Raw genomic sequence first — 23,525 nt, 5'->3', positions numbered from 1 at the left:
TTACCGCTTCTAGTACAACGTATGCTAACATGTCTCTCTTAAAGCAGGCCCTTCGAACAGGCACATACGAGCAACCTCCATCATACTCTTCGACCATGACTTCTCTGCCTACGCGGTCGAACACGACTGCCACTAGTACCACGATGGGTGGCAGTTCGGTGTCCAGCGGCGATGGTCCTCAGGGTGACCCTTCTACCTCCATCGGTCTCCTTCAGGAGCGTCTTCAAGCGTGGAAGCACACATGCGGCTACCTGGAGGAGTACATCAAGGAAGTCGCCAAAGTGCAAAAGACATCAGCCAAAGATCAAGACAAGATTCTGAAGAGCCTGTCACACCCACTGAGAGAGGGCCATCACTTCGACTCAGCTCTAGGAGGTATCTCAGGTCTGTTTGAGAACCTGCGCGCCAATACCCAATCCCAAAGTAATCTCTATGTCGAGACCGAGAAGAACCTCCATGGCCAGGTGCTGCCTATTCTTGAACGCCTACACGCTGAAATCAAGAGCAAGACCAAGGAGCTCGAGTCCGGGGCAGGAAAGGGGGCCAAGGCTGTGGATGCCGCGAGGAAGGTCTCTCAAAAGTACATCGATGCTCTAGCTCAGAGTTCGGCGCGTTTTGATTCTTCTCATGGAAGGCTAGCTGCCGACGACGATCCATACGTCCTACAGCGCAACGTCAACCACCATCTAAACAAGCAAGTCCTCGAGGAGAACAATAACCGCCAGGACGTGATTGCTGTACAGAACAGCTTTCAGCAGTTTGAAGCCCACGTCGTCACTACCCTTCAGACCGCGCTCAACTCCTTCAACCAATTCATGTCAGGCCAAGCCGACCGTCAGAAGGCCATGTTTGGCGATATCGCCTCGACCGCCTCCAATATCCCTCTTGATTTCGAGTGGAACGGCTTCCGTGAGCGCAGCAGCAATGTTCTCGTCAATCCAAATGCCCCTCCTCGTTCCATGGACAACATCTCGTTCCCCAACCAGGGTCACCGAGCGACAAAACCTCTCATCGAAGGTTCACTGGAGCGCAAGTCCCGCGGCGGGGTTGGTGCTCTTACCGGCTACAAGAGCGGCTACTATGCCATCACCCCTGCTGGGTGGCTGCATCAGTTCAAGGACAATGACGACTTCCACAAAGAACCCTCTCCAGAGAAGTCAATTTATCTCCCGGATTCCACGATCGGCGCGGTCGACGGTCAGAAATTCACCATCAAGGGTAAGGACTCTTCAGGCAATAAGCTCTCACAGAAGATGTCCATCTCGTCTGAATTCCAATTCAAGGCTCACACCGGTGCCGACGCTGTCAAGTGGCATGAAATCATTGCAGATATGTCTGCTGGACAGTCTACGTCCTTGCCAACCTCGCCTGTCGAGAGCAGAAATATTACACCCATCGCGACTCATACGGAAGCCCCTGCGTCCACAGTACCACCGGCTCAAGAATCCGGCGTTGTTACCTCGCCTACCGAGTCAGGCAAGGCTGCCCAAGCCGCCCACGGAAGTCCGATTGCCACTCAAGCATCACCAGCACAAGCCGCACCAGCGCAAGGTCTAGCGGCACCTAATCAGAACACGGGGCTCGCGAGAAGCTCCAGTGGTGCAGGCGATGGCAAGCACTATCACTCAGGACCTGCCACGAATGAGCTGGGCGAGCGTGAGTATGTGGCGAAGCAATAGAGCTGTGATGGCGCATCGTGGAGTCGAGAAATAGGCGAGGCGGCAGCGGACGAGGAGAGGAGATTGAGCTCGAGTTCAAGGGTGGTTGAGGCGCTCCCCTTTGATCGAGAAGAAGGCGCAGCTTGGTCTTGACCGATGCAGGGTGAGGCGAGGTGACAGACGGATGGCCTTGATGATTGCGTACATGAGATATCCCCCTTTAGCGACGATGGCTTCGTCAGCGTCAAAAACATAATATTTGATTCCCCATGATAGCCCACTATCTCATTTCACTTTCATTTCTCAGTCTCCAAGACACTAACTAGACATTTCCACGAGCATTACTGTCTCCTTCGTGCGATACATCTACTCTTCCCCTCACCCAGACGCTGTTGGGATCTGACGTGTCTTGGCATTTATATGTCCATAAGGACCAAGGAGAAAGGCATATATCCGGAAGTGTCAGTAGTGATGGTGACTGTACTCTTCTTTCGTAATCGAGGGGGGGGGGTTCGAGGACTTAGATAACGCAATGGCTATAGGTAAATAGCGACTTGAATCGTCATTTTCTGTTCTGCCTCTAGCAAGCCGAGTATATTCTCTTTGCATGCTGTAGCGGTAGCACAAGCCTAGCCATGTGATTCCTGCATCATGGCCTGCCGTAGCAAGAAATCATGTCTCTAATGTTACACACCGTACACGTTGTAGATAAGCGACACCTTTCGTCTTTTGTGTGTCAGGTGCGCCGTTGATATGACTGGTCATTATCCCATTCCCAGAATGCTGGGTTGAATCCAAAACAGAGACGCTGGTCTCCCCACAAAACGAAATATCATATGATGATTTTATACCTCCCGTCTAGTACCGGGCACGGCCTTTCTGCCGACTTGCAGCAGTGAGGGCGGACGAGCTTCTCTGGGTGATGTCTGGGCCTCGAAAGCGGACGAGTTATTGTAGGTACTGTAACTGTTACCGGTGGGCATGGTGCCGGCCGGCGGAGGAGAGAAGGTGTTGGCTCGAGAAGAGTAGTCGTTGTGGCTGGGCTCGTAGTTGGTGCTCGAAGGAGCATAAGAAGGACTGTTGGATTGATAGTGGTGCGGGGGTGGAGAAGCAGCTCCTGACATGAAACGATCGCCTGTGGATGGGTGAGGGGCGTGGGTTTGGTATGTAGGTGCGGGAGAGCTGGGAATAGGTGCAGGGTCGAAGCCGTGACCGTATCCAGTAGATTGGTGATTCATACGTTGTGCGCCCATATCCGACTGGTACGGGTGAGATTGCTGAGGGGGAAAATATCCTGGGACTGCTCCAGTAGGTGAGGCTGGCGAGAGAGGGACTTGATCATAGCCGCCTTTTGAGTAGCCTGGGTTCAGCCGTCCCATCTCGACATCGTCCGGCCTGTGACGTGGAGGCTCCTGCACCTCGACGCGATGAGTTGTAGCATTGTCCCATGTTGGCATGGCGGGCAGAGTGTCACCACCCTTGGAGTCTTCAAACGTGGCCGTCTGGGGCACTCCGCGATAGGTCGGCGCCATCATGCTCGGTGGCTGATAGCCGGAGTAGGGATTCTGGGAGTGCAGTTGATGGTATTCGTTGTCTTTGTGACTAGGCCGGTCATCTCGGTCACGACGTCTGTTCTTGCCACCACAATCACAGCCATTGCAACTGTAATAATTCAGCTATGTCTGACGGCACCACAATGGAGGACATACCAGCAGCACAGCATTTTTGCGCAGGATACACCGCAGCAGATGCATTGTACCAGACAGAATAGCACCGAGAGAAGGATCAGCGAGCCAACGACAATACCGATAATGGCCGGCCATCTAATTACCATTAGTCGCTCCGCAAGAAGAGATGGCAGCTAACATACTTGCAGTAAGCCTTGTCCATGCATTTGTCCCAACTCGTAAACGTGTCGGGCGCACTCTTGACTTCATCGATTACGTTGGACATCTTGCAGTAAGCCGAAGAGCGTGAGCAACAGCGACGAAAGAGCGATTAAGTGATCGTGAAGTGGTGCAGTCCGAATCGTGAATAGAGGAGGCGGCGGAGGAATGTGGGCAGAGGCTGGGGTAAGTGGAGGGCGGAATGCGCGCCTGGCGTATAGGGCGTAGCGAATGTGTAGTCGGCAGATAAGGTCAAAGCGAATGGGACGGTGAAGATGGGTGAAGGTTGAAAGAAAGCGATTGTCCTCTTGTCCCCAGGCAACCAAGTGGCCTTGTATTTTGAAAGACAGAGGCGAGAAGAGGGATGTGCAACGAAAGGAGGCTGAGTTGAAGAGTCGCATGCAGCTGTGCAGGGGCGGCCATGCGGGAAAATGGGTTCTACGAGCCCATATTGGGTTAGTATGGGGCGCAGGAGCGAGAGATCGACACTAAAAACAGGTCCTGCATAGCCTGAAACGTGGCCAAGTAAGGTCTATACGGGGGGGAAAGGGCGCGCAATACGGAATACATCATGCTGTGCGTGTGCCGTAGCGACGGTGGTATTAATTATGAGGGGTATCCTAATGCGTACATTGAACGGATAAAGTGTCGGCCAAGTACGTCTAAGACATATTCACTCAATCATGACTGTGTTGTGAGTGTCCAGCCTCTTGCTGAAGATCCTTGGGGTGATCGCAATCTGCGTGCCTCGTTGATAGCCGTACTCATTTCGCGTGCTGACTTCGTAGCACCGTAGCACGCAAACAAACAACCCGTCCACTGTCCAACTCCAAACGCTGTCGCCAGCCAATGTCGCCCGTGTATCGCTGCCAATAGAAAACCTGCTTTGATGTATTGCTTGCTGCCTAATAAGGGTGGAGGATGTCGTGTCGTATCAATTAGTGAACGACCTTGCTAGGAGGAGGACCAGCAGGTGGCGCATAGCCGCTGTTGTTCATCTCGACATCACCTCGCTGGCCACCAAAATAGCTCTGTGCCTCACCGCCTTGTGGTTGACCGTAGTAACCACCAGTCGACTGGTTGTAGTTGGGAGGTGCGGTTTGTTGGCCGTAATGCGGCTGTTGGGTGTTGTAGTTGGGGTTGTATTGCTGCTGCTGCCCGCCAAAGGGAGGTCTAGCATTACCTGCCCATCCAGTGCCGTAGAACGGCTTGCGACCGGCCTTGCGACGACGGCGGGAACTGATGCATCTGCACACCGATCAGTGTTTGCCGTTCAGCTAGAGGTGGCCGAGACTTACGCAATGAGGAAGAATAGGATAAGCGCAGCGATGACAATGACAGCCAAAGCGACCCAACGGCCCCAATTGCTCCAAGTACTTCTGCAACGGTATACTCTGCCAAATTGATCGCGACAACTGCGCTATGTTAGGGTGATGTGTGGAGAAAGAGGTGGACTGAACGTACTAAGTTGCGCGCGCGAAGAGTTGGTGTGTGTCTTCCATCGTGTAACGATGCTCAGGTGCGTTGGTATGGGAAGAGGTCGGTTGTGGTGGAATGATGGATTGTGAAAAGAGAGAGGCAAAGTTGGCACTGTCGCAGTCGCAGGCGATACAAGTACGTCTTAGGGCTCACGGGCTCAGCTGCTCCGCCCCGTCGCTCGATGGCTTAATGACGTGGTGACGAAATTTACAACTTGGCGCGCCCGCTTGCTTGCTTGGAACCGCCCGGAGGCGTTGCCACAAACTTCCACTCCAACTCGGCACTGCTGGCTCAAGATGACGTTTGATTAGGTCAAAGAGGCTATTGCATATGCAGGATATGCCGGAGGTGAAGGAAGAGCGATATCTGCAAATCAGCCCCGTTTTCCACAGCTGATTATATTGAATTGGGCTGAACAGGATCCTCTGCACGGCGTCCGAGAGCACCGATGAGGGTGCCCGCTGGGCAATCCTTGAGGGTCCCTGCGAGCTTGGCAGCGATCATAGGCTTGCCGACACCCGAGCAATGTTCCTCCCCGGGTTTCAGGATGAGGCTGTGCCCTAGGATCTTCCAAATCACTCATCATTGGCTATGCTGATGATGGAATCCATATCAAACTTCGCGAACACGCGCAAAATATGCGAAGTACCGCTTTGGCAGACTCCTGCTTATAGACCGATAGAGTAAGAAACGGCGAGGTTACTCTGCGGCTTCGCTACACCCCCAGGAAGAGGACTCAAGCTGGAAGGCCTGAAATCAGCCTTATCGAGTGCAGGCCCATAGGCATCACTATTTGCCGCTCCTTGCTACCAGCCACTAGCGACGAAGTGTGTCAGCAAAGCGAACCCGAAACACGCAGAGCGGGCAATGAAGCCAAATCGGACCAGGCGTCGGCAAGGCGGCATGGGTTGCTGGAACTCACCTGCAATACAGCCTCCAGATTCGTCTCGGCCTTTGCACTGACACCATAGCAACTGATCTCCCTGCCGACGACTTTCTTCAGCTCCAGACCCTCGATCAACTCATCGACACTCATTTTCTCGCGAAGGTCGCTCTTGTTGCCGAGGACGAGCAAAGGGATGCTCGCCAGAGTGTCCTTTTCCAACAGTGCGTGTAGTTCCTCCTTTGCTACCGGCACTGCATCCTTGTCGGCGGCGTCAACCACGAAGATGATGGCATTGACATCGCGGCAATAGCGCTCCCACATAGACCGAAAACGTGGTTGACCTCCTATGTCCCAACACTTGATGCTGACATGACCCTTCTTGACTTCCTTCTTATTGAAGGCTATCGTAGGAACTGAGTCGATGGTGAACTCGCCGCCCTGTATTGGCACGTTAAGCACGTGGTTCCGCAAGGATGCTCGGCATTACCTACAGCAAGGACTCGAAGTAGGCTCGTCTTTCCAGCATTCTGTAGGCCGACAATCGTGACATCCATCTCCGTCGCCCAGAACATCCATAGCAGCCAGTCCCATAACCATGTGAAGAAGGCCATGACGCGCAGAAGAAGGCAGCTCGGGCTACCTCAGTATCGTCAGCACTGTCGTGATGGGTTTTGCATAGTCGCAGAGAATTCTCGCGAACATCAAACGCGTCGTATGTGAAGTGATCGATGACCGCGATGACTATTGCACTCTCCCGGCAACAGATAACGTGTTTGCCTGGCGCGTAAAGTGGCAACCGGACACGGGCTTGGCAATCACCATGACAATGACGTACCAAAGCTTCTTCGGACAGACGAGTATCTTGACGACCCTGGAATACGGCCCCAATCTGAGCAATCCTGCCTCTTGTCTTGTAGCGATGCTCGCGTTGATGCTCGACGGATACTGTGATCATGCAATATGCAGGATGCAGACTGCAGACTGCAGAGCCGACCGGTGGCGGAAGTCGCTAGGCTGGCAAGTCACGTTCGTGCCCAGCCATGACTGAGTCCAACCATCTGCACGGTAGTGGTTGATTGGGTCACTGCCTCGCCAGCCCTGTCGCCTCGCTTCTGGAGCGACAAAAGCACCGGCTGACCCAGCCTGATCGATGACTTCTGTCAGTCAACCACTGCCGGTAATCTGATCCCATCATGGAAGTGCTCCCTGACTTGAGAGAAGCGACGCCATGTCCCGGCTGTGACACTGAAACAAGCTCCCCATTATCTGAGGACAACCTTGCACGACTCATCAATCTGATCCAACAGCGCACGCGTATTCTCGATGAGTTCATCCAAGAGGTCACGAATTGGGAAGATTACGCCACGCTCGAAGCCGAAAAGTCCGAGAAGAACAAGTGGTTGAGCTTGCTGGAGGCAGCAAGAGATACCGCCAAGCCAGCGAACGCAAGCTATCTTCGTCGTGTCGAAAGCGAGTGGCGCGGCTTGCCTGGCTCTCATGAGCTAGGATCGTATATCCGACATGGTCGGCTAAGCAATAGACAAATTTCAACATCAGCGTGGGCCCACCTGGCGTGGCAAGACTATGTGCCGCCGTCTTATAGATTTGAGACAAGCAAGACGGTAATCCTTCGCCTGGCAGTCATGCCTGTGTCTATGGGAAGCTCGACAGACATCACCTGGCACAAGTTTCCTGCCGACGTGCCAAATCACCTTGCCGCACACTGGGATCTACTGCACATGCACGATGGTAACTTGATTTCAGTCTTTTTGATCGATGATATCGGCCCAGCTGATGTTGTCTTCTTCGGCCACTGGCTGCGCATGGCGCCATCAGTGTTCGTTTCACACCTCTGGCGAGACCTTCTGGACACCCATCTCGATCATGGTGTGCAGTTCGTGGAATTTCCATCCGTCCGCGCTCCATACGATGAACGGATCGATACGCGCGGTATGTGGTCGTTAAGAATGATGAGCCTTCGATCGTGCAGTCCAAACGGCCACAAACGACCGTTCGCTGGTATATTGCCCATTTACGAAGCAAGCATTGACCAGATTGCCCACGCTTCATGGTCTTGTTTTGATTTGGTCACTACCGACAGGTACAGGTACATGGAAGCAGAGGCTATCGGATTATCGTCCGTGATGCCTGGAAGAGTTGTATCGCAGGTTGCCCACGCGAGAAGTACCGGCGAACGACAGGCAACATTGGACATTGTTACGACATCCACGATTCTGTTGCTATCGGGTATGCTCGGTCAGCGGTGCTCTCTTGGTGAGTTCTCCGTCAGACCACGTCTTGCGTGTCTGATTCGTGGCTAGGTATGGTCTTAACATCGCCGATACCTGCTGTCAAATCCCCGGCAGCACGCCTGGACCTGCAGAAGACAGGCTTTGAAGTAAAGACCGTTCTGGATCGTGCCTATGACCCCTCGTTGGCGGAGTCCCTTCTTGACATCGATGAAATTCGCCGCCATGCAGACATTCCAGGTGGTCTCTCAGGCGCAAGCATCATCGCCGATGCTCTCTCAGTGTGCCGGACATATGAATGGCCACGTTTCTGTGCAATTCGGGAATCCCAGTTGATTATGCGTCTAATTCATATGCTGGCACTAGCAGCTGCAATCAATTCAATTCAAGAAGTCCTTGATGCAAATATTCGCGTCATGCGACACCTGCCCACGGAAGAGAGGATCGCAACAGTGCGGGTGATTGACTCTCGAGCATCTGCGCTTCGTGTGCTGTTGAACCAGCATCATGACACTATCGAACATTTGCTGAGAGATGAGGCGCTGCAGATCCCTTCGAGTATAATCGCAAAGATGCGTGAGATCACATCAGCGGCCATACAGACAGCTGCGGCTCTGCACAAGAAGCTTGATGCTCTGGCGCTCCTTATCAGGCGCGAACAAGAGACGACTTTGACTGATCTCCAGATCGAGCTCACGCAGACCCAAATCCGGGAGAGTCGCAAAGCCATCGAACAAGCGACTACCGTCACACGTCTGACAATTCTTGCTTTTGTCTACATTCCAACCTCGTGCGTTTGCGGAATCTTCGGTATGAACTTCGTGCAGACTCCTGACGGTTTCGAAATTTCGACATTTGCAATCACTCTCTCTATTGTCCTGACCACGACAGTGTGGTTAGCCTTCGCGCACAAGTTCACTACGTTTGCAGTTCGAGTCTGCTTCTACCATACCCGGCAAGCCTTCGAGGCGAGCGAAGGCGAGCGAAGGCGAAGGGTACCTGACGCCTGTCGCGTTCTTGCTGGTGTTCATTGCATTGATACTCGACGACCTGTGGCTCCCTTGCAAACGCATGTACCTTAAGATCAGGAAATACATCACGAACGCTGACCCAGAAATGCAAGGAACTGTTGTGGTATAGGAGGTTAATGCTCAATGGAGACATTACGGTCGACTGGTAGCTAAACGTATCTGTGAGCCACACGGGATAGAAGCTGATTACCATAGGCCTCTGCGAACGTATTTGCAGCATTTGCGAGCCAGATGCAGGCTTTCCCATTGCCTCGCCCATTGCCTCTGACTCAAAGCTCATCTTTCCCTGGCGTCTTCTCCGGAGTCGAATCGCCAACGAAGTGCCCAACGCCCAGCACCTTCACTCCAGCCTCGACCTGCCTCCTGAAACCCTGCACAGCACTCAGACCGCCGATCTCACCCAGGACCCTCGTGCCCAGGACAACGTCTGGAGTTCCCAGAACACCCTCCTTGTCCTCACCGTAAACATTCCACCTCAGCCCCTTGAGCAACTGCCACAGGCCGTTCTCCTCACCGCCCGTGGCACTCCCAATGACGATATCCACATCCACATAGCCATCCACGACCATCGGCTCCAACAGCCCGCTCAACACCGCCACCTTGCCCGTCCCCTTCTTGAAAGCCTTGACATCGTCCACCAGCCCCAGGGCCACCAGCACGCGCCGACTGATATAGTTCTCCTGCACCTTCAGATCCACATTAGCCAGCAGCGTCAACAGTTCCCACTCATTCCCCTTTCCCTCACCAGTCCCATCCTCGCCAACACCAACACCAAAACTCTGCACCACAACCGGCACCACATCCTGATTGACACCATTAATCGCATCCACATAATCCGCCGCCAACAGCATCGTCGGCTCCGCATGCTCACCCGGCGCAACCGCCGTCTGCCCCGCGCCCTCGCCTGTCGCCGTCGCCGTCGCCGTCGCCTCATCACCCCCACCAACCTCCGGCGTGAACCCCACAAACGTCGCCACCCGACTCTGTATACAAGGCCAACACACGCCGCCCACACAGCCAATGCAGATCCCCGCCTCCGGCGCCGGTCTAGGCGGCTGAAAGCCCGGATCCTCCGGCTTCTTCGGCGGCACGGCTGCCCCTTCACCCTCGCCAGCGCCAGCGGCGCCACCGGTGGGTCTCGCCCGCACCACCTCCGTGCTATCCTCGCCCCCACCACCCGCGCTCTGCCGACAGCCCTTGCACCCCTTACAACAGCCGATGACGACACCGACATTCTCGCCGTCGCCGTGGCCCGGCCGCAGACGCCCTCCCTCCGACGGTGGTGGTGCCGTGGTCTCCGGCGCGGGCGCGGGCCGACTGCTCTGCACCGCTCCAGGGCCGCGACACGCGCCGTCCGGGCAAGTGGGGCCGCAGCAGGGAAAGCTGAGTTTGGATGTTGGGGTTGGGGGTGTGGTGGTCGGGAGGGGGTAGAGGTTTGCGAAATTGGCGGCACTGTGGGGGGAGGCGAGGAAGGCGTTGCACGCTCCTGGCGCGCAGGTGGGGCCGCAGCAGAGGAGGGGCGGGCCGGCGGTAGGGGCTGGTTGGGCGAGGAAGAGGGAGGAGAGGGATGCCAGGTCCGCGGAGGGGATGAGGGGGGCTTGCTCTGGTGGTGGGGAGGAGGCGGCGGTGAGGGCTGGGAGGGTAGAGGCGGATAGAAGGAGGAGAAGGGGTAGCGTGATGGGTAGGGGGAGGGGAGGCATGCTGTTCGTAGATGGTCGGATCCCTGTGCCCTGTAGCGGCGTCTAAAATGTACAATAGCGCTTATCGCGATGGTTTTGAGTGCATTGGTAAGTGGCGAGTAGGTCCGAAGATATATACGCCATCTCTAGAGCCCCTTCATTCATACTTATGTCTACAACTTTTACACTTCTGGTAGGGAGGGCTGTGCCAGCTCCCGCAGAAACGAACGGGGCCTTGCATTAACCTACCAACGCATCTTCACCAATCATTCATCCATCCATCTGCGGTACTAGAATGCGAAGGTTCAGGGGCCGCGTAGTTGTAGGGCAGGCAGCTGCAAGCCACTGAACGCAACCAATGATGCGTTGAAATGGAAGACTCTCGTCTCTAGTACTATGACGGACGGGAGCACATGTTCTGGACTTTCTGGCACTAGAGACGCCAGGCAGCCCGGTCTGACGGTAGCGAATGAGAATGGTCGTTTCCTTCACCGGTGTCTGTCCTGGGGATTCAGTCGCGGTTGTTGAAGGCGGTCATTGACGAAGCACGATGGCCTTATCATGGTTCAAACAGTTAGGCCCCCACCTGAGCAAAGCAGAAGCTGAAAGGGCCTGGTCTCCTTTGAAAACGCATTCTCGAATGATTCACCGCTTCAGGAAAGCGAGAAAGAGATCCGGTACTCAGGGGAACAGGTCAGACGGCTCCAGCTCGTTCACCCGGGGAGGTGGTCGTCTAAACCTGCCCTAGTGTGCGACGATGCAGAACAGGCAACCGATCGGATCCGGGCTGTGATTGGACGGCTTCTCGCATATACGAGGCTGATTCCGAGTGGAAGCTTTGGCAGAAAGGCAGGGACTTTTCTTTTGGTTCGGCAATTTAGCTTCTCAGCTTGACTTCAGCTCATACGCGAACGCCCGCGGTCTGGCCTGTTGACCTCGTCCTTTGGGAAAACATACGCTCCGCTGTTGAACCATGCTTCTGGTCATGACAAGGACCAATGCACATGGCGGGCCAATCGACCTAGCATGCCTCATGGGTTTTGATATACGAGAGCTTTACATCCGCTGGTCCTCGGACGTCACACAATCGCAAGTATTGGAGTGGACGATTTGAACTGGCGGCTTCGTCGAGGGTCCTGTTTGCAATGATTGCAAACGCGTCTATGTGGTGCGGGGCGTACAGCAAGGGAACCAGCCCTTGTTCTGTCGGCCGACATAGTGTCATTCTGTCAGACCCAAACTTGAAAATCTGCCCCGTTGATCTTCACTCTCCTCGTCTCTGATCGAGAGACACTCTTTGTACTAAAATAGTCACCCTCGCTTGGTGTATTTGGTTGCTGTGAGCGCGGAGTGATCGCTGCAGCCGCTTCCTTGTCCTTTGAGCCACCAAAGGCCATGTTCGTTAGGCCAGCCAAACTCAACTGCTCAGCTATAGCGTGTACCTCGTCGGAGGAGGCCTTGTACGCTGTTATGACCAGCCAGATTCCCAGCACAGTGTAAACTAGCGAGAAACCAATGAGTGCCCCGAGAGCGGGCTTGGGGACCTTCGCTACCAGAACAGACTCCCGCCTTTGCTCTTGAAGATTGGTACGTCCCGTAAGATGGCCGCCTATATGACTCATCGCTTTGACTGAGTAGAGATCTTGCCACTTGTTGAGGAACGATTCAGTGTCGTTCCCGGCAATTGCTGCACTGACGAGATTCTGCTGCAAGTCAAAGGCCCCTCCGGCTACTGTATTGTAGACCTGGTCGCCGTGAAACACTTCGATGAGGGTTCCGTTCGGCGTTGGGGTGGCCGAGACGTTGTGGACCGATGATTTGTACCATGTATACTCAACGGTGTAGGACGTTATCGAACACGACATGATGAAATCGGCAACATAGTTCCCACTGTCGAAAATCATGTCTGAGAATGGCATGCTGGATCCCTCGGTGAATGTCAACTGGCCGATCCGTGCGGCAAATCCCACGTACATAGGATTTATGAGTTTGTCGTCCGGTAAAATGTGCGACTCCTCGGGATCGTTCGGCTGGTTGGTATTGGGATCCCACGACTCGGGGTTGTATATGACATCGAAATTGGGGCTCGTGAAATAGGAATATTGTAAGTTGCCTGAAGGTTTGAACGACAGCGGGGATAGATCTGGATCCTCGGCCTTGGTGCCATCTGTGAGAGACACGTTTGGTGCTTTGCCTAGCATGCCGAAGAAGTTGTCCGAGCAGTGAAAATCGGTAAAAGTACTTCTGTTGCCAGTCGCTTGCAGATCGCACAGTCCAGGGGGAACCAGGTTACAGCTTGTCGCTACGCCGACGGTGACGGCGCGATAGTCCTCGGCCCCGGAGACTGTGTTGGGGTTGGGAATCATGATTGCAACATCCGCGTTCATCCCACTGACACCTGTCATGCGGATCTGGCTTACTGAAGAAATATTGGCCTGCAGCCTACTGATCTCATTATACTTGGCTGTGCTGTTTGCATCATCGAATACAGGTCCAACTGGCAGTGAACAGGGGAATCCGGAGTTGTCCTTGATTCGGTTCAAGTCAAGGCATATCTGTGACAGTCCATAGCCGTAGGCTCTCGTTGGTTCGACCGTGATACTAACACGGTCAAAGAGGATAGTCGAGGTGACATAATGCAGAACTGTGTCTGATATGAAGACTGCGGTAGCCAGGCACACTGAAAGTGTAAACACCAATGCTGCTCTGTTGAGTACGGGTGGCAATGCGATCTTTCGCCGTCGCGAGAAGACGTAGCCGAAGTAGGTTCTCAGCTGCTCCATTGACGCCAGACACAGACCTATGAGGATAGAGAGCTGGTACGGTGTCGGAAGTCTCTCAAAATGCGAAGTAGTGGAGGCTTGGCTCATGGTACGAGATGCTAGAAGACCCCACAGAGTCATGATGAAACTGGTCAGCAGCGGCGCAACCGTCGAGAGGAAGCTGGCTGCAAAAACGAGTCGGGCTACCAACAATTAGCTAGGTTCCAGCATAGGCCGAGCATACGTACTTGCGGAGAAGTCTACCAGCACGTATGGTTTACTGTAGCTATACGACTGATCGTCATCACTTCTGAAGATGCTCTGCTGAGGACGAACGCCATAGCCGAACACAAGACCCATCAAAGCTGCAGATAGCAGGGCAAGAGGTGTTGTTATGGCGACAGCAGGCCATATCAATGGCTTTATTTTGGACCTCGGTCTGGTATCCGGAGTGTAGCTGACATCGTAGACGCTAGACCGCGTGATTGGAACGTGTAAAGGGTCTGTCGGTTGAGGCAAGGCGCTGGTGAAGTCGTTGTGGTAGTACTGTGGATCGCGACTAGTGTTGAACGATGGGGAGGAGAGAGGCCAGTCGAGGTTAGCCATGCTGAGAGAATGGTGGTAGTTGAGTCTTGACGCAGCACCAAGCAGACAAAGACCAGAAGACAGAGGTTGCAGGGCTGGTGGCAAGCTTATCACATGGATGGCACGAATGTTGCAGGCAACAAGGCGGTGTCAGGATCTGCCAATGATGCATGTAGAGTCATCGTTCACTTCTGTGCACAGACTGCCATGCGTCTCGTTCAAGTTGCAACTCACCGTGTAAGCAATGAGATGATGGGATTTGACACCACTCTGCTGGGAGGCTTGAGTCGCTCAGCCTCACGGATGGGCACAGAGAGCGTGGCTGAAACCAGCCAGATGGTTTGCATCACGGTTGGAGCTGCTACTGGCCGGCTTCAATGGCGCCATAGCGAGAACAAGGCGTCCACCGATGCAGCAGAACATCCTGCTTATACGAGTGGACGAGCGAAAGGTCGAGCTGAAAGAAGGCGCAATGAAATGGATGGATCAAATGACAGCGTCTTTTGATACGGAAGGTACAGCCGGGGTCAGCCTTCCCCTGGACAGCTGCAGCCTTGGTCGTCTTCATGCTACAACAGGGCCCAAGCTTGACCAGAAGGATTACAGCCTCCGGCTTGATCGTGTTTGGTAGAAGCAGGAAAGCGCACACAGCAGTAGAACCGACACGTTGCTCACAAAGGCTGAGCGCCGAAGGGGTCAAAGTTGCAGGTCGGGCAAAGCATCGCATACTCCATCTATATCCACCGATCATGTTCGTCGCATAAGCAGCAGATTTTGCACAGCTGAAACATGACGCCGGCGCTGATGATGTGTCGTAACGGTATCCGGGGAAATCGAGTTAAAAGATTCGTAATCTGCCAAAGCACGACCCTCTCATCATAACCTAGTTCGCAGTCTCGACGTAGTTGGAAGGGAATATCCCCACTCTTCCGTCTTCGGTCCTCCCTGTCCACCAATCGCTCTTGTTTTCTGTGCGCTTGGTGATGGTGATAACATCATTCTTCTTGAAAGACAAGTCGCCCTCCTGCTCGCCCTCGAATGTGAAGAGCGCGACTGCCTGATCCGACCTCAGATCACCTAGGCCAGTCTTTTGTCGGAAGATGGGCTTGGGTGCGGTGGGTCGAGCTGGCTTATTGTCGCTATAGCTATAGTCATTGTTAAGTGTACTCGATCGACTTCTGCCGTTCATGCTGTCAAATGTCTCGGTCGGATTGGCCCGAGAGCTATTTGTTCGCTGAGGTCCATTGAAGCCTTGATCGTATACGTCATCCTGCCATGTATTCGCACGTCGAGGAGAGTCGCGGTATTCGTATTCGTTGTCGCCATTCCGAGATCCAAAAGTGGAAGATCGGTGATTGCGTACGCCCGCACCAAACGCCTCACCAGATCGACCTTCCCATACCACGTTATCGCGGTTGTCGTCATAAACTGGCATGTCATTGTACATGCTGTCCCCACCGGCCGCCACGCCCGAGAAGACACGAGTGTTCAGGACATTCATCAGTGGGTCAGCTGCAGGCGGAGGACGGATGGCACCTTCCAGGAGTTGGCGAGCCGTTATCCTGCCATTGTACATCTTCTGATTGGCGTCCCGTCGTTCAATAAGAACAGATCCCTCCAAACTAACCCCAGCAAAAGCGCCTTTCGTCTTGCTGTAAGCAAAAACACCTGCCACGCCCTTCATACTTGCGGCGCCAGCAGCTGGCGTATGTTAGTACGTCGTCGTACCGAGCTTTATTTGGGGGGTTTGCTCACCTTCAGCATTGCGCCCGACTGGGCCCGCAGCAATACTGACGTTGCCACCTAGGGTCACACTGGCTGCTTGCGAGAAAGTCTTGACCGCGTTATAGTCGTTCAGAATAAAGACGAAGTCTATGGCGGATGATGTCAGTCAATCTGCAACGGACCGGCCTAAGGACAATGATGGATTGACTTGGATGAGAGGATGCCGCTGGTGAAGGAACAAGTTCGCATCCGCGCCGACATATGGCTGCAAGACAACTCACCAGTCAATTCGAAGCCGATCTGGCCTCCAAAACCTCCTCCCAGAGTGCCGATTGCTGAAGGAGCCGACCACGAGCCATCCGACAGCCTCGCAACGACGATACCTGAGCCAAATCGACCAGATCCGAGGAAGCCGGCCTTGAAGACGGTGATGACAGCAAGGCCCTGCCATTATGTGAGCTTCGTGAAACATCGCGGGGCAATGCATTCTACCTTTGCGTTCCCTAGAACCGATGGCGGAATGACCTTGTCAGGGCCAAAGGATTGCCTAGGGTCGACGAAGGAAGCCAGAATCTTCCCAGCCTTTTTGCACTCGCCTGCGCCGGAGTCAGTGGATAGCCGTGTAACATTAGGACGGGGCATTCACTTCGCATAGAAGCGGGCAACGGATTGTGAATGTTCAGAGGCATTGTAGCGTCTCGAGCAAGCTGTATTGCTTGCGCTGTGGTCCTCGTCGCTCTTCCAATATAGATTCAGGCCTCGCACCCGGAGTACGGAAACTGCGGCTATAGTGCAGTTCGGAATGGAGGGGTCGAGGGCGACGTCGTCAGACGGGTGCGACGTATTAGATATTAGTGACGGAAGGAGCGAGGGTCAACGCCACGAGACGTGCGCACGACGGATGGCAGTACAGGAGAAGGAGCACGCCAATGCCTACGACCTGATCAGCAAGCAAGCAACAGGCAGTGTGATGCAGAGTGAACCGCACGAGCCGCACTCGCCGCAGCGAACGGCTGTGAGCTCGGAGCTACTGGGCGTCATGCCGAGGGGTGCCCCACAGGACCCTGGGCCCGCCCTAAGAAGCCTAAGAAGATGGCTTGCGGGAGCGAGTGTGGCAGTGCCTAGATTTGCCCGTGCAAAATAGCAGCCGACCGTTTGAGTGCTTACGAACACGCAAGACTCTATAATGCACCATCGACATCATGATTCGCCTCCTACGCTCAAAATCTAGCTGCCACTTACGAGTAGCCTCCAGGCAGCTGCCAAGCAAGCTGTCTGCAAAGTGAGAAGCAGGGCTGCGCCGGGCATCTTCTATTTGCGAGGTGACCGAGTTCTCGCAGATTAAGCCGGCTTGGGCAGCCTGAGCCGGAGTGCTAGTATTTTCGGAATCTGGGTAAAGCTTTTGGATCCATACGGCCGAGTCTCATCCATAAAGCTCTCATCAAAATTAGGCTCTTCTAGAGCATCGACGACAAGGCCGACCGCAAAGAACGGCGCCAGCAGCGCATGAATGGGTCTGTGGAAGACCACCTATTATTGCATTGGTCAGGTGGGTCGTCCAACAGCTCTTCCGTGATACCATCTCACCTGTACGTCGTCTGCAGAAGACTGTGGTAGGTAGAGTCCTGCCTTGTGTGGCGCGACCTCAAGGTACTCTTTCACTTTTATGGATCTGACGACGCGCCGCCGACCATTCGCGTCTTCGTCGACTTCCACAGTTCGGGTGGCATTGTTGGTGAAGAAGAACGGATGAAGTAATGTCGCGACGAAGCTGAGGGGAGGATGTCAACGGTGATACTTTTGCGTAACATAATATATACTCACCGTCCAGTAACGGGTTTCAGTAAGTGCTTCAACAATTTGGCGAGTGGCTGCAGGTCTTCGATGTCCATTATGGCCATGTTCATCGTCACAATATCCGCACCGCCGGCCTAGAGCTGTGAGCGTCTGGCCTGGCTCATGATGGACATGGCACACACAAGCTGAGCCGTTCTTTCGGCGATGAACGCATCTACCTCTGACTCGCTACTGACGTCGAGCTGTTGGAAGCGGAGGGACCCAGCACTGGGTTCACCCACCACCGTGCGCGCGGACGCTAGGCTCACCATCTTTGGACTGCCGTCCGTTCCCAGGACGTCTACGCCGTACTGGGCAAGGAATCGTGCAACAAGACCGTTTCCCGTTGCAAGCTCGAGTGCATGTTCGCCAGCCTTGGGTGCAACCATGCGCTCCAGAGCTGGTTTCTGCAGATAGGTCCAGTAATCATTGCCAACGTCTCGTATCTCTCTGTCCCAGTCAGAGGCGATCCCGTCCCAGAAAGCTAGAGACGATGCCATCTTTATCGGCCGTAGCTCCGTAAATTCAAAACGAGCGTCAAAACCAGTCCTATATTTTTGCTGCATTGTCAGCCTTCAGCTCTGCAGTGAGTCAGAGCCTATCCTTGGCTTACAGGGCAATGACCAGACCGGTGGGCAACGATATCGACCTGTCAATGATTATCTGGACAATCTTATAGGCCAGTTGCAGACTGCAATAACCGCTGTTCGGTGCGAATGGCTCGGTGAAGTCAATTGCACCCCCAACCAACTTCAGGCAGTGAAAGTGTGGCGGGGATCCACCCCTGGCGTGCCATGGGCGTTGGCGGGGCGGAAGGCACCAGATACCGGGCCGGGCAAGTTTGGCGAGTCACGTCGCGACCAACGCGCTCGTCACATCATCTATATTCTGTTCCGCATACGTTCCTACTTGTTGACTATTGGCGCAGTTAGGACTTGACTATCTCCTGCGATCAGAACAATGATGAATCGTCGCCGGTAGCACCAGCCGCTACCCTACGATCTCAAACAGCGCCGCAGGTTTTGGAGAATTGGCTGTCCTACACCACGAGACCTATCACACAGAATGACCCACCGAGATGTGAGGATAGCTGTCTGCGGCGACGAGGGCTGCGGAAAGTCAAGTCTGGTGGCATCTCTAGTCAAAGATACCTTTGTCAGCAACAAGATACAGCCCGTTCTACCGCCTATAACGATACCTCCCGCAATTGGCACCCCTGAGAACGTGACAACAACCGTCGTCGATACTTCTGCCCTACCACAAGAGCGTCCGAACCTGGCACGAGAAGTCCGCAAGTCGAATGTTATTCTCCTGGTCTACTCGGATCACTACAGCTATGAAAGAGTTGCGCTTTTCTGGATGCCATACTTTCGTTCCCTCGGTGTCAATCTGCCAGTGATACTGTGCGCCAATAAATCAGATGTGGACAAGGAGGTCACCTCGGCACAAGTCGTCGAGGAGGAAATGCTACCAGTCATGGCAGAATTCAAGGAGATCGATTCGTGCATTCGAACCAGTGCCCGAGAGCATTTCAATGTCAATGAAGCTTTCTTCCTCTGCCAAAAGGCTGTCACGCATCCCATCGCCCCGCTCTTCGACGCCAAAGAGTCAGTCATGAAGTCTCCTGCAATCGCGGCGCTTCAGCGGATATTTTATCTTTGTGACAAGGACAAAGACGGTTTTCTCAATGATAAGGAGATGGAGGAGTTTCAGCTTAAGTGCTTTGACAAGACGCTGAACCAAGATGACCTCAGAAACATCAAAGAGACCATCGAGAGCATGTCATTAGATGCAGTCACCGAGCACGGAATTACGGTACAAGGCTTTCTTCTGCTCAACAAGCTGTACGCCGAGAAAGGTCGGCACGAGACAGTTTGGATCATTCTGCGAACTTTTCAATACACCGATAGCCTGTCCCTGCAAGAGTCTTTCCTTCACCCGAAACTTGAGGTCCCAGAGTTTGCCTCCGCAGAACTGTCGCCTGCGGGATACCGCTTCTTCGTGGACCTCTTCCTCACTTCAGATCGTGACAATGACGGTGGTTTGAATGACCAGGAACTAGCCGCCCTCTTCGCGCCCACGCCAGGTATTCCCCATTCTTGGCTAGAGTACAACTTCCCTTCTTGTACAGTACGCAACGACGCCGGACACGTTACATTACAGGGATGGCTGGCCCAATGGTCAATGACTACGTTCATGTCACCGAAGACTACCCTTGAATACCTCGCATATCTGGGCTTTGAATCACCAGACAGATCTACCCCGAATACCACGGCGGCTTTGAAGCTCACCAAGCCGCGCAAACGGAGGAGGCGCCCTGGCCGGACGGGACGAAATGTGATCCTCGCTCATGTGCTTGGTCCTCCCCAATCTGGCAAGTCGTATCTGCTGGACGCACTGTTAGGCCAGCCCTTTAGCCAAACATATCGGCCAACGATCCAGCCCAGAACAGCTGTCAACACAGTCGAGCTCCCTGGCGGGAGGCAATGCTATCTCATTCTGAAAGAACTGGGCGAATCAGAGGCAGCCGTGCTCGACAACAAGAGCAAGCTGCTTGATCAGTGCGATGTCATGGTTTACACGTACGACTCATCGGATCCTGACTCATTTGCGTATGTTCCTATGGTACGAAAGAACCACCCACATCTAAACGATCTGCCGTCGGTATACGTGGCTTTGAAAGCCGACCTTGACCGAACTACCCAACGAGCCGAATATCAGCCTGATGAGTATACCACCGAGGTGGAACGGATGCCTCAAGGGCCGCCGATCCATACCAGTGTGACATGGCCGTCGATACAGGAACTTTTCGTCACTATATCAGAGGCGGGTCTGGAGCCAATAACTGCCTATCCACGACCGCTAGAGGATGAGGACAACGGAAAATTGCTGCGATATGGAATAGCATTTGGAGCCGTAGTCTGCGCAGCCACTGCAGCTGTTATCATATGGAAGCGAGCAGCAAGCGGCACCAGCTGAGTAACACACCCAGACAGCCGCTTGGAACCCTTCTATCCTTCTTCCACCGCCTCGTCCAGAGCCAGTAGTGCCACCTCGCTAAACCGGAGCGAATGAATTATTTGTGATATCCCCGGCTAACCTCAGGTCACACATCACTGAGTACGACCTGCACAATTCTTCCTAGGGCGCAAAGACAGATCCCGTACACCCAGGCGTTTAAGAGCTGAGCGCCCATCAAAGTGAGCGTGGTAAGCCTTCAACGTGGTGGCGCCCAGTTAGCGGCAGTCTTGGCAACGGTGAAACCAAGCGCCTCGAACTGAACGGCGCTTAGGTGACCGCTTGCGTGACCACCATGGATGCATACAGCGTTGTCAATGTTTCCAGGCTGGATGAAACCGCAGTGTATGGTGGGTCATCCGCAAAGAGCTGTGGTAGTCGGGTCTACTACCTGATGGTCACATCCTCTTTCTAGCACGAGGTAAGTTATCTATTCATTCATATTCAACCAGGCCACCGCATGCTTCGGCGCTGCTGCTTTGTGCAGTGTACCTCGAGCGCGTTGACGACTTGTGAGTTATGCTTGAATACGCAAACCAATTTCAAAATAACCTGCCATCGGATCCGAGAGCCTTTAGACACTCCCTCGTTCGACACACTACAATAAGTCATGACCAGCCAGACAAGCATGTTGTTCGCAGTCCGCTGAGGTACGTCTTGTGGCCTTCGCTGGTCATTTGCGTCCCTGTCCCTGTACTGTCGACCATACTACTTGTCATTGTCTTCGCCAACCGTATCGTCCCTGGGAAAAATGCCCTCGATGTGGATGACCATGGCCACAACTACGATAGCGACGTTCTTGTCAACTTCTCCGCGAGTGAGCCTCTTTCTTCACGCCAAAGTGATATCACCCACTAACAACTACCAGCCAGGATCGTGTTTCTGGCTAGCTTCCTGTCAACTGTCGCTCCCATGCTCTCGTCCCTGATAATGTCACTCTACGCACTGCTGGCCTCACAACGCCTGAGGAATGCCTCTCAGGATGATGATGCCTCTTCACTCCCCACGCCGCATCAGATGGGTCTTCTCGTTGGGCTGCTCCTGGCATCTGTCGACCAGCTCAGAGACTACATCTCGCTTTTTTTCTCCAGGCGAAGGACATCTGGCCTTCCGCCAGTGGTGAATCATTCTGCTGTCGTCCTTCTTTTAGCTCTGTTCTTGGCCTGGGCTGTAATCCTTACCGACAGCATTCTTCATTATGTAACGCAGACTGTTGAGTTCAGCCAGATTGTTTCCGAACCCGCGAGTCAGGAGTTCGGTCGTGCTCTTTCTTCCACCTGCCTGAGCTTCAATCGCACTGACCATTTTGGCTGGCCTTGCTCGGTAGCCATCGGCTGGGAAGACCCTAACCTCATCGAGGAGCAGAACGAAAATGTCAAACTGGCCCACAACACGTCTACAACCTCAGAGATTCGACTCACACGTGTGGATGCCTCCTCCGATACTCAGATGGCGTATCTTCTTCCTGCACACACCGGCCTCGATAGCAGCACCGACTACCGAGCCACCACCATTGGCGTATCTACAACTTGCAACCTAGTGTCACCCAACAACTGCAATTTCACGACCTGGGGTCCAAGCGACGTTTACACAAACTTCTCCTGCAGCAACTCCTTCCACGGTACGCTCGGCAAAACTCCCAACATCAGTGAAGCGGATGGAACTCGTGCCCCCGATCCCTACCGCTCCGAACTCATGTATAAACCCGCCGCCAACTTGATGTACACCTTCTTCACCGATCCCGACCAACAAACAATCTACAACACAGCAGGCTACAACGACACAGGCCAACTCGACGAAAACATCCTCCCTCTGGAGGACGCCCAACTCATCAACCCCGTCTATACGACCTTCGCAGCCCGCTCCTCCATCTCCTCCTTCCCTCCCACCTCCGCCCTCCTCTCGCCCAGCTCCAACCTCACCCTCACCTCCCCCGCCGGCAACCAATACGTCGACTACATCTTCACCTGCGCCACCACCTCCCACGACGTCACCTACAGCTACACCTCGCGCACCAACTCCCTCCTCCCCTCCACCCTCTCCCACACCCCGACCCCAAACGGCACCCTCCTCGAAATCTACCACGGCGCCCAACTCTACACCGGCATCGGCAACACCGCCTACGACCTCCAAGACTTCCTGACCCGAGCCGCCATCGCCGCCGTCTACCCCTCCTCTTTCACCTCCACCTTCGCCGACCTCTACAGCACCAAAATCCTCGCCAAGATCGGCGCCTACACCACGCCACGCACCGTGCTGGCGCAGCAGGCCCGCCACACCGTACTCGTCGCCCGCATCCCCCACGCCGCCCTGTGGCCTTTGATCGCGCTGTGCGCGCTGTACCCGGTCCTGGGCGTGTGGCTGGGCGTGGCGGCGTGGCGCGCCGTGCAGCACGAGCGCGGGATCGGAGAGGTGGCGACTCAGTTGAGCTTGAGGGGTCTGAGCGCTGCGGCGTTTGGCGAGAAGAGCTGCGGCGAGGATGTGGATCGCGGGGAGGGGTTTGTGACGTCGCGTTTGAGGAGGAGTGGCGGCGGTGGTGGGACGGGGAGGGGAGTGGGCGGGATGGAGGAGGGGGGAGAGTGGGGGGAGAAGAAGAAGAAGGAGGAGGAGAGGAGGGTCAGGGTCAGCACCGCGCCGGGCGGGGGATATGTGTTCAAGGTATGGGTTTAGCCAGCTGAGATGGGACAGCGGACTGCTCGCGGAGGTCTCTCATAGTTTGCACCATAGTCAG

At 54.5% G+C, this 23,525-nt stretch overlaps 11 protein-coding genes across 11 annotated transcripts; 4 read left to right on the top strand and 7 right to left on the bottom strand.

Annotated features, from left to right (window-relative positions):
* Nucleotides 1-29: 29 nt before the first annotated feature.
* On the top strand, nt 30-1,679 carry HMPREF1541_05781 (uncharacterized protein; the record flags this gene model as incomplete). The annotated part of the gene is made up of 1 exon (XM_008720118.1): nt 30-1,679. The coding sequence occupies one exon, from the start codon at nt 30-32 to the stop codon at nt 1,677-1,679; it is 1,650 nt and encodes a 549-aa protein (XP_008718340.1).
* An 824-nt stretch (nt 1,680-2,503) lies between these two features.
* On the bottom strand, nt 2,504-3,611 carry HMPREF1541_05780 (uncharacterized protein; the record flags this gene model as incomplete). The annotated part of the gene is made up of 3 exons (XM_008720117.1): nt 2,504-3,320; nt 3,368-3,481; nt 3,529-3,611. The coding sequence occupies 3 exons, from the start codon at nt 3,609-3,611 to the stop codon at nt 2,504-2,506; spliced, it is 1,014 nt and encodes a 337-aa protein (XP_008718339.1).
* Nucleotides 3,612-4,482: 871 nt separating this feature from the next.
* HMPREF1541_05779 (uncharacterized protein) lies at nt 4,483-5,046 on the bottom strand (the record flags this gene model as incomplete). Its single annotated transcript, XM_008720116.1, has 3 exons — nt 4,483-4,792; nt 4,843-4,959; nt 5,009-5,046. 3 exons carry the CDS (start codon nt 5,044-5,046, stop codon nt 4,483-4,485), a joined length of 465 nt encoding a protein of 154 aa, XP_008718338.1.
* Nucleotides 5,047-5,812: 766 nt separating this feature from the next.
* On the bottom strand, nt 5,813-6,520 carry HMPREF1541_05778 (uncharacterized protein; the record flags this gene model as incomplete). Its single annotated transcript, XM_008720115.1, has 3 exons — nt 5,813-5,839; nt 5,946-6,347; nt 6,401-6,520. 3 exons carry the CDS (start codon nt 6,518-6,520, stop codon nt 5,813-5,815), a joined length of 549 nt encoding a protein of 182 aa, XP_008718337.1.
* A 582-nt stretch (nt 6,521-7,102) lies between these two features.
* HMPREF1541_05777 (uncharacterized protein) lies at nt 7,103-9,240 on the top strand (the record flags this gene model as incomplete). The annotated part of the gene is made up of 2 exons (XM_008720114.1): nt 7,103-7,859; nt 8,231-9,240. 2 exons carry the CDS (start codon nt 7,103-7,105, stop codon nt 9,238-9,240), a joined length of 1,767 nt encoding a protein of 588 aa, XP_008718336.1.
* A 218-nt stretch (nt 9,241-9,458) lies between these two features.
* On the bottom strand, nt 9,459-10,040 carry HMPREF1541_05776 (uncharacterized protein; the record flags this gene model as incomplete). Its single annotated transcript, XM_008720113.1, has 1 exon — nt 9,459-10,040. One exon carries the CDS (start codon nt 10,038-10,040, stop codon nt 9,459-9,461), a length of 582 nt encoding a protein of 193 aa, XP_008718335.1.
* A 2,057-nt stretch (nt 10,041-12,097) lies between these two features.
* Nucleotides 12,098-14,236, bottom strand: HMPREF1541_05775 (uncharacterized protein; the record flags this gene model as incomplete). The annotated part of the gene is made up of 2 exons (XM_008720112.1): nt 12,098-13,833; nt 13,879-14,236. The coding sequence occupies 2 exons, from the start codon at nt 14,234-14,236 to the stop codon at nt 12,098-12,100; spliced, it is 2,094 nt and encodes a 697-aa protein (XP_008718334.1).
* An 862-nt stretch (nt 14,237-15,098) lies between these two features.
* On the bottom strand, nt 15,099-16,629 carry HMPREF1541_05774 (uncharacterized protein; the record flags this gene model as incomplete). The annotated part of the gene is made up of 5 exons (XM_008720111.1): nt 15,099-15,916; nt 15,971-16,087; nt 16,222-16,384; nt 16,433-16,536; nt 16,587-16,629. 5 exons carry the CDS (start codon nt 16,627-16,629, stop codon nt 15,099-15,101), a joined length of 1,245 nt encoding a protein of 414 aa, XP_008718333.1.
* A 652-nt stretch (nt 16,630-17,281) lies between these two features.
* HMPREF1541_05773 (uncharacterized protein) lies at nt 17,282-18,276 on the bottom strand (the record flags this gene model as incomplete). The annotated part of the gene is made up of 4 exons (XM_008720110.1): nt 17,282-17,470; nt 17,534-17,711; nt 17,765-17,871; nt 17,920-18,276. The coding sequence occupies 4 exons, from the start codon at nt 18,274-18,276 to the stop codon at nt 17,282-17,284; spliced, it is 831 nt and encodes a 276-aa protein (XP_008718332.1).
* Nucleotides 18,277-18,841: 565 nt separating this feature from the next.
* HMPREF1541_05772 (mitochondrial Rho GTPase 1) lies at nt 18,842-20,755 on the top strand (the record flags this gene model as incomplete). The annotated part of the gene is made up of 1 exon (XM_008720109.1): nt 18,842-20,755. The coding sequence occupies one exon, from the start codon at nt 18,842-18,844 to the stop codon at nt 20,753-20,755; it is 1,914 nt and encodes a 637-aa protein (XP_008718331.1).
* Nucleotides 20,756-21,313: 558 nt separating this feature from the next.
* HMPREF1541_05771 (uncharacterized protein) lies at nt 21,314-23,464 on the top strand (the record flags this gene model as incomplete). The annotated part of the gene is made up of 2 exons (XM_008720108.1): nt 21,314-21,611; nt 21,663-23,464. The coding sequence occupies 2 exons, from the start codon at nt 21,314-21,316 to the stop codon at nt 23,462-23,464; spliced, it is 2,100 nt and encodes a 699-aa protein (XP_008718330.1).
* Between the last annotated feature and the right edge of the window lie 61 nt (nt 23,465-23,525).

The sequence above is a fragment of the Cyphellophora europaea genome (assembly GCF_000365145.1).
Source record: "Cyphellophora europaea CBS 101466 unplaced genomic scaffold supercont1.5, whole genome shotgun sequence".
Classification (NCBI taxonomy): Eukaryota; Fungi; Ascomycota; class Eurotiomycetes; order Chaetothyriales; family Cyphellophoraceae; genus Cyphellophora; species Cyphellophora europaea.
Note: the sequence above shows the minus strand (reverse complement) of the source record. Positions and strands in the feature narration are given on the sequence as shown.